The following is a 9,947-nucleotide window of genomic DNA, read 5'->3' on the forward strand; positions in this document are numbered from 1 at the left end:
TGAAAATTTAATAATAAATTTATCAAAAAAAATTTAATAAGTAGTTTTCGATTATTTTACAAATTTAAAAATTTAATGGTATTTACCCTTTATTATTATTATTATTATTATTATTATTATTATTATTATTATTATTATTATTATTATGATTCAAGTGACAAAAGTCTTCCTTTGTTTTCTTTTTAAAGTTTTTTTCCGAATTTTTCTTTTATTAATATTTATAAATTCATTAAAGAATAAAACGAATAGTCCTTAAAAATTATCCATTAAATTATTAAATGATCGTCAACAGTGACGGACCGAAAATAATTTTTAATTGGTGGCATAAACTATAATTGGGATTACAAACGTCCACTAATGTGTTTTTTTATTATGCAACTGCAATAAATTTTACGATTCATAGTTTTGAAATCATCGTTCCTTTTGATGAAAGCATTTATTAATAAAATATCAACAACCGAACAGGCAACATAAAAATACAGAGATTATATTTCTCCACCACTAATCATGAGTGCAATCCTTTCGGTGATCTTTCGATAATAATATTAATAATGTTGAATACATGTTTACGATGCAAACTTTACAACAAATTATTATTATTATTATCATCACACATTATCTATAAATTTGAAAAAAAAAGAATTTTAATAACATTTTTATAAACATAAAACATTTAGGTTTTACCAAAAAAAAAAAAGATAAAACATTTAGCAGTCAACTTGGTTAGTTGCATTTATTCCTTACAAATTTTTAATTCTCTAGGTATCCAATCAATTTCCTACCGATTAAATCTATTTACATCAATTTAGTTGTTTTGTCAATGGTCATTTTTATTTTATCATAATAATGATTTGTTTTATTGTGAAAAATATATATTATGTTTTGTTACTACGTATAGTCAGTGTTTTAATGTATCCAAATAAAAGTATATTATTTAGATAATTACGAAAATAATCGGTTTTTATAATAAATTAAAAAAATCATTAACATAACTCTTTTTTTTTGTCATCAATGGTAAAGATAATGACTTTTATCATATGCCACTCAGAAAGCCTTAGACACTTGGCAGGTTCCCTGTGGACCCTTTGAGCCGACGGAAAGAAAAATAAAAAGGTTTACCAGAAGATAAATATAAATATGGTTGGCTTAGATTCTCTGATATTAATTTCAGAGAGAGGATAATGCCAATAACAAGAACAAATGAATATGTTTTTCTAATACATATACATAGTTTTTGACAAAAGAATATTATTTGATTAATAAAATTATGATCGGCTAAAGTTTTATGGCATATATTTTTAACCTTTGACGTTAAAGAGAGGACAATGCTTACAACTAGAACACAAAAAAGTATACTTATATAAATCCTTTGGCCCATGCATATTTAAAGTTTAAATTATTAATACTGCTTGTAAATTAAATTCTCTCAAATGTGCTTTTAGCAGTGGTTAGGTGTAAGGTCCCATCAATAATTTCTTTGGTGTTAAACAAATATAACCGTGGTGGCCTTTGGTTATATATTATATTCAGAAAACTCATCATTTAGAAAAGGGTACAATATAATACTTTTATATTGGGAATCTATCAATATTATGTGTGCGTGTGTATATATATATATCATGTAGTACTCAAACTTTCCTGTGTGCTGGGAAACATGATCAGATTAATAAATATTTTCAAGTCGTAACATGTATTTCCACGTGTCCGATTTAGTTTTAAAATCCCTAAAAAAAAAAAAAAAAAAAAAAAAAAAAAAAAAAAAAAAAAAAAAAAAAACTTAGGGTCGTCACCAATATTTCCACGTGTCCGATTGGTTCCAGTCTCTGGATTCGCTAAAATAAAGCATTTATATTAATATTTGATCATGCGATGATAATATATGATATGTTGCATTAAAATCCTTAAATAAGTACCGAAGTAATGTAAACAAATGATTATAACACATATATACACGCAATTAATCCATATTTTCGATGGTTTATGTGATTTTAAATTAGAATTTTTTTCTATTAATTATAAATAATTTACATTTGTTATTTTTTATAATTCAAATTTAAATATAAATGAAATATATAATTCAGTAATTGTGTTTTTAAGATTGCTTTCATTTTAAAAGTATACATAAAATCATAGATTTCAATCCAAGTTTGGGTGGCTTAAAACATGTTCTCATCCTTGGTTCAAATCCAAGTGTGGAGGGGGACATTCACCTAGACTTCCCCGATTTTTTGGGAGATGTAGTCGGGTCAAACATTCGGTGAACTTCCGGATTATCAAAAAAAAAATTATAGATTTCAATTTTCAATAGGATTTTATCTTTATATCATTTATTTAAATCTTAATTAGTTAGTATTATGATATGTAATTTATATTTTATTAACGAGCCAAATATGTTAGGGATTTACCCCAACCCCTCACCGAAATCTTTCCGAAACACTTTTTCGTGCAAGATCTGGGAAGAAAAGACGACACAGCGAGATACGAATTCGAACATCGGGTTAAAGCTCGAGTCTGCATCTTGGAAAGAGGAAGAAGTATTTGTCGCTAGGGTTACACAGAGAACACATTGACCGAAAAATTGATCTCGACATACGGAGGAACGTAGAATTGCACCACCGAAAGAGAGAGAAGAACCAAAGAAATTGAAAAACACAATCTGTCGAAAAGAAACTCTAAACCGGCCCGTCAAAGACTAAAATATCCCTCCATCTTAAAAAAATCGATAATTATTTTAAATTTAATCTGTCATAACTGACATGAATATAAGAGTATCATCATTTAAATTAAACATAATTTCCCTCATTTATAAATCTCTCTGGATCACATCAATCTATTGTAAATTCACAATCTTACACAAAATTTATAAAGTTCAATAATTTAGAGCTCGCATAAATAAAATGTAATCAACCAGTTTTCATTTAAAATTGGCATGGAATATGGCGTGGTAGACGCATAAACATGCAAACATAAAACACACATGCATAAATGAAAGATACGTACATATTCCAGTGTATGGAACAAAATATGATTAGACATATCTTTATTCATGTGAATCCATCTCTCTAGTTTGCATGGTATATGACATGATACACCCAATACATGCATACAAAAATCACGCACGTATATAATATGATTATACACATACACACACGTTGTATGTACATGTCTCATAAGCGACCCCAAACGAATTGGCCCTTCGCTTAATCCAAAAGCCAAACAAAAGCATTTTCCAAGAAACTAACAACTTTTGCTTGCACATTTTCCTGCCACGTCAGCATATCGACCCATATCTTAAATTCTCCACCCACAATAATTGTACTGCATCCATATCCATATCTATATCATATATACACACATTTGTATATATATATAGTGGCCTTTGCATGTTGGACTTTGTAAAGACGAGAGAAATCGAGACGCGGCAAATAGAAGAGGAGAGAAAAAAAAACCTAAAAGCGTAAAAAAAAAAACTTTTTTTTCCTGTTCTTGAAAGCAAAATCAGTATGGTAACTCAAAGATTGGAGATCTGCATCGAGCTGATGAAGATGGCCGTCGATTTAATCGCCGCCGTGGCTGAAGCCGTCGATGGAGCCTTTTTCCGGCAGCATCCGTCGTCTTCCTCCGCCGTGAGCGGTGGCCGGAATAACTACTCCGCGGTCCCCGTCCCTCTAGTTGGATTCCTCCCATAAATTTTCTCCCTCTTTTTCTTTTTTCTTATCTATCCCTTTTGTTCTTCGCCTTGATTGCCACGTGGCGTTTTGGAGACAAGGCATAGAAGATCTCCCTTGTAAAAAAAAAAGAAAAAGAAAAGACAACCAAGTGCTATGGAGTTGCTCGAGAATAAACGCATGGTTCGTTAATTAGTCTTAATTATGATTGTTGCTTTTTATATTGTAATAATATTACAAAGTGATTGAATTGGTTTCTTCTAAAATCATTGGCAGATTTTTTTTTTTTGTTTTGTTCCATCGAATTCTGTTTGGATATTTTTGCTGTTGTAGGAAAAGATGAATAAGGACCTAAGCATAAATAGGGATCGGTATTTTTGGGTTTATGATGATTTATTTTCTGATTTTAATGTTTCGGTTTGGAAAAATATATTATCAGATATTATTCTATTTATGTTCAATTAATTAGGTTTAAAAATTACAAGATTGGATTTTATTGGATTCTCGTTGATTTTTTTAGTGAAAATTACATCATGATTAGTTCTAGTAAAGATTAATTGGTTCCTTTGAATTAGACGAAATATAACTCTATAAATAGGCAATCGTGTTAAATTTTTGTGATACTATTGCAAAGAGTTCCATTTATTCCTAATTAATTAAATAAGTCCAAACCATGAACATAACAATTGAATTAAAATTAATTCGGAAGAAGAGACAATTTGGATGTCCCCAGGAAGATTCATATTTGGACCTCTTGATGTTGAATTTATCTCTAATTGGGTTAGATTTATATCAACCGAAATAATACCCGAGTTGGACGATTTGGTATTTGGATTTATCGGGTTTGAAATGAAACCAAATTATATATGGCCTCGAATCATTATATTAAAATGTTTTCTCGTTTTTCAAGTAAAATTTTGTTACGGGGGATATAATTTCTATAATTTTCCATATTTGATCTTGACATTGGAGTTTGGTTCATTCATTAAATAACAAAAATAAAAATGTTGCCGAAAAAACAATCTTCACACCAAATTGGTCAGTGACAAACGCATAGGTTGTGAAAGCATAAAATACGTCTTGTTTTTCAATAGAATTAGTTATGCATTTTTGTTTTTTATAATAAAACGTAACAAAATATTTATAATTATTTTTAAAAAAGGGACAGTCCATATATAGGAATGAATCAAATAAAAAAACTTTGACAAACCGAAGCAAAATGAAGAAATATCAATCAACAGTGTTTACCGGAAACACAACTCTCAATGTTTTTTGTTTGAGGAACAAGCAAACTAAGCACCTAGGCTCCTAGCACTTGGAATTTGAAGAAAATGATGCGGATGAAGGACCTCGCTAGACAATATTCCAAAGTCCAGCTAGGTAATAGGTTGAACACATTATTTTGGTATGATAATTGGTTGTCGGTGGCCCGTTGATTTCGTTTATTGGACCTTCAGGGCCTCGGTTGTTGAGAATCTCTAAGGGGCTTCGGTGGTTGATGCAACATCTGTTGGGATTCCTATAATCTCTACAGTGAATCTAATTTCTAAGAGATCGGTTCTAGGGTTTGCGCAGCGGATGTAAAGCAAAAATTTTCTATAAAACCCTAAAACCAAGCATGCATGATTTCGTAGAAACGTTAGAACACTTACCTCAATCGATCCGGGGTCTGTATCAATTGATGTGTTCGTTCGGTCACAAAGGCAGGAAGATTACCTTGCCCTCTACACATATTCATATGGCGGAAAGGATTCCAATAGATTGAAATTTGTCTGCTAGGACTGAAGAATATGTTCTTCTTTGCGCAAGAGTTTTCGGGATCTCCCTCTTCGTTTTTGGATCTCAAAAATCTCTCAAAAGGTCTGAGAATTCGTCCAAAAACAATTAGGAGGCTTTTTCCAGATAAAAGGTATTTATAAGGTTCTATCAATTTTTCTAAAAAATGTTCAATTGTTACCCAATTATCTCCACCACCTACACCTAATAACGAATTTGAAAAACGTTTTACACCAAAGGCTTGAGAAAGAGAAAACAAGTACACCAAAATGCATTCAAAGATGTTTGAATTATTTCCATTTGCTTCTAGATTTACCAACTCCAACAATATGTGTGTGTATATATATATACATAAACAGAAAAAATAAACACCACCACAGGTAAGACTGATGCTAAAAAAAAGAACAGGAAGCATTGTACACTTCCAACCAGTATCAGGTCCACATGATAAAGATGTACAAACATAGATACCTTTGATTGATCAGGGTTCTAAGTCTTGATGCTCTCAGAGTAGGAAATACGAGTTTGTCACGGAAAAGAGGGTTTGCTTCAATGAGCTTTTTCAGCTTCGACAGCATTATGCCGCGGGCAGTTTTTGTGTCGCCATACTTAGAAAGCTGTTCATTCTCCCTGTTTTCAGGCGAATCCAAGAGAAGGATTACAAAAATCACATATCCATCTTTTCTGGGGTCCAAAATACACTTGTATCTCACAAACAAGATAATGTTGTTAATTTGTTACCTGAAGTTATTAAGAGTCAAAACCATGCTTCTTATGAATCGTAGAAAAGCAAGAACGCTTACCTTAATCGATCGGGGGCCTGTATCAATTGAAGAACTCGTTCGATCACGAAAGGGAGGAAGATTACCTCGCCCTCTACACGTATCCATACCTCGGGATGGATTCCAACCTTTGGAACTTGTCTGCTAGGACTCGAATCTTCTATTCGATGATGTGCTTTGAGAAAAACGAGACTTAGATCACTTCTTAGACGCTCTGGACTCTCCAAAAAGGTCTCTAAAAGTTCTCTTGGTCGGCCACCCCTTATTAGGGTTATTAATCTCCTTTCTATAAAATGATTAACCCTAATTCTGGATTTTAAAATTAATTATGAAACCTAGACCGAACGGACTGCTAAGTAGTCCGTTCGGTCTAGACACTTGGTCCGTTCGGACCAGCACAAAACACAGTCCGTTCGTTCGGACTGGTCAGTCCGTTCGTTCGGACTGGTCAGTCCGTTCGGTCCAACAATTTGGTTCGTTCGGATCGGATCCTCTAGTCCGTTCGATCCAACAATTTGGTCTGTTCGGACTAGATGCTCTGGTCCGTTCGGTCCACTCCTGGACCGAACGGTCCGGACCTCGTGTCCAGGTTTCTCGACGTTTTCTCATGCATTTGTCCTTCCCTGCGTGTGTGACCTTGTAGGCTCATTCGATATAGCAGTATATGCCGAAATCTCCATTTGGGTATACAGGTCATAGGCGGTCTCTAGCAAGACACTATGACTACCTATCTCGAATAGAGTTTGTTCGTGATCATACGAACGCCAGTGATGATTCCGGCTGATGATCCTTTTTGTATCGCGATATCATATGTCGAAAATAAGGCATGGATAAACCACCTTATCTGATTCGACTGCTTTCTCGTTCATTGAGTTCGACTGTCTGAAATAGACGACGCTCGTCTATAGTGCGGCCACACATTTCTACAGTCTCGCTCACATGAGGGGCCCAACGATATCTCTCTTTTACGAGAGGTACAAATCCCATCTTGACTGTCTACAACCCAGGACATGATATACGCCTTTATAGTCCTCCTGTTACACAGGACGTTTGAGGTAATCAAGGCACGCCACTCCTCATGTTGGATTCCGTAGACATCTCAGGTCATAGGATCCAATCATGGAACCGTCACATGAGATTCAAGTCATGACTATTGTCCATGTGACAATCTCATGCGGGTCAATTCAGCATTCTGTTCTCCAACGAATACCTATGATTGTGATCGTATCCAATACCTATGATCATCTATATGATCATCAATCACACATCATACTAGTCTTAGTATATCATTATTCCCACAATGATACATGACTAGGGAGTTTAGTATTGTTCATAACAATACATGGATTTCATAACATATTAAAGCATGCACAATATGTAATGAATCAAACACTCATCCATAAACTATAAAAAGTGTCAATACATCAAACGTATCTAAGTAAAGCTCACATAACAGTACATCATAGAGCACTAAACCAACAATCTCTCACTTGCTCTAATCATGGACTGCTAAACATCTAACGCCCATATCCCTAACATGACCTTCATGCTTCGACGAAGAGAGAGGCTTCGTCAACGGATCGGCAATGTTGTCATCTGTCGACACTCTGCAAATGTGTACGTCTCCTCTGTCTATGATCTCCCTGATAAGGTGAAATCGTCTGAGTATGTGTTTGGATCGTTGATGGGATCTGAGTTCTTTCGCTTGTGTGATCGCTCCATTGTTGTCACAATACAGAGCAATGGGGCTATCAGCACTAGGAATGACACCCAAGTTTCCAACAAACTTCCTAATCCAAACAGCTTTCTTTGATGCGTCCGACGCTGCAATATACTTAGTTTGTAGTAGAATCTACAATGGTCGCTTGCTTAGAACTCTTCCAGCTCCGTTCAAGCAGAAAACATAGCCAGACTGCGATCTGTAGTCATCCGGGTCTGACTGGAAACTAGCATCGGTGTAACCCTTTACAGCGAGCTCATCTTCCGACCCACCGTATATCAATAACACATCCTTAGTCCTTCTCAAGTACTTCAGGATGTTCTTGACGACGATCCAGTGTGACTCACCTGGATCTGACTGGTATCTACTCGTAATGCTCAACGCGTAGGATACATCCGGTCGAGTACAGAGCATGACATACATGATCGATCCAATTGCCGAAGCATATGGGATCCGATCCATGCGTTCTCGCTCATCAGGTGTCGTAGGACACTGACTCTTGCAGAGAACTGTACCACTGCTCATCGGTAAGGTTCCTTTCTTGGAATCTTGCATCTTGAACCGTTTCAAGACCTTATCGATGTAAGTACTCTGACACAATCCTAGAAGACGCCTCGATCTATCTCTATCGACGTAGGTACTCTGACTCAATCCTAGAAGTCGCCTCGATCTATCTCTATAGATCTTTATGCCTAAAATGTAGGCCGCTTCTCCTAGGTCCTTCATAGAAAACTGCGTTCCTAGCCAAGACTTCACGTCTTCCAAGGTAAGAACGTCATTCCCTATAAGGAGAATGTCATCCACGTACAGCACTAGAAATACTACTGTGCTCCCACTAGCCTTCTTGTAAACACATGGCTCGTCTTCGTTCTGTGAGAAACCAAACTTTTTGATTGTCTCATCAAAGCGAAGATTCCAGCTCCTTGAAGCTTGCTTCAGTCCATAAATGGATCTCTGAAGCTTGCACACCATCCTCGGGTTCCTCGGATCGACAAAACCTTCGGGTTGTAGCTCCTTGAAACCTGCTTCAGACCATAAATGGACCTCTGAAGCTTGCACACCATCCTCAGGTTCCTTGGATCGACAAAACCTTCGGGTTGTGTCATGTACACATCCTCGGTCAAGTTCCCGTTAAGGAATGCGGTCTTGACATCCATTTGCCATATCTCATAGTCATAATATGCGGCTATGGCAAGCAGGATCCTGATGGATTTCAGCATATCTACGGGCGAAAATGTCTCATCATAGTCAATACCATGAATCTGACGGAATCCTTTCGCCACAAGTCGTGCCTTATACGTGTGCACGTTGCCATCCATGTCGGTCTTCTTCTTGAAGATCCACTTGCATCCGATGGGTTTTATCCCTTCAGATGCATCAACCAGAGTCCATACTTGTGGTTGTCTGACATGGATTGCATCTCGGACTTCATAGCCTCGCGCCATTTCTCGGAATCCGGACTCGCCATAGCCTCTGGGTATGTGGTAGGCTCATCATGTTCCAATAACATGAACTCTTCATTCCCAGTCACGAGAAAACCGTATCTCACAGGCTCTTGGCGAATCCTGTCTGATCTCCGAGGTTCACTCGTTGAAGGTTGAGTCACAACCGGCAGTGAAACAGGTTGAATGTCTTCAACTTATGAATCGTAGAAAAGCAAGAACGCTTACCTCAATTGATCCGGGGCCTATATTAATTGAAGAACTCGTTCGATCACGAAAGGGAGGAAGATTACCTCGCCCTCTACACGTATCTACACCTCGGGATGGATTCCAACCTTTGGAACTTGTCTGCTAGGACTCGAATCTTCTATTCGATGATGTGCTTTGAGAAAAATGAGACTTAGATCACTTCTTAGACGCTCTGGACTCTCCAAAAAGGTCTCTAATAGTTCTCTTCGTCGGCCACCCCTTATTAGGGTTATTAATCTCCTTTTTATAAAGTGATTAACCCTAATTCCGGATTTTAAAATTAATTCTGAAACCTAGACCGAACGGACTG

General features: G+C 36.2%; 1 protein-coding gene across 1 annotated transcript; it reads left to right on the forward strand.

The window, feature by feature from the left end:
• Positions 1-3,378: 3,378 nt before the first annotated feature.
• Positions 3,379-4,057, forward strand: LOC109116326. The gene has a single exon (XM_019201487.1). It carries the CDS (start codon positions 3,504-3,506, stop codon positions 3,687-3,689), a length of 186 nt encoding a protein of 61 aa, XP_019057032.1. The 5' UTR covers positions 3,379-3,503; the 3' UTR covers positions 3,690-4,057.
• The last annotated feature ends 5,890 nt before the right edge of the window (positions 4,058-9,947 follow it).

This window comes from Tarenaya hassleriana, unplaced genomic scaffold (genome assembly GCF_000463585.1).
Source record: "Tarenaya hassleriana unplaced genomic scaffold, ASM46358v1 Cleome108, whole genome shotgun sequence".
Taxonomy (NCBI): Eukaryota; Viridiplantae; Streptophyta; class Magnoliopsida; order Brassicales; family Cleomaceae; genus Tarenaya; species Tarenaya hassleriana.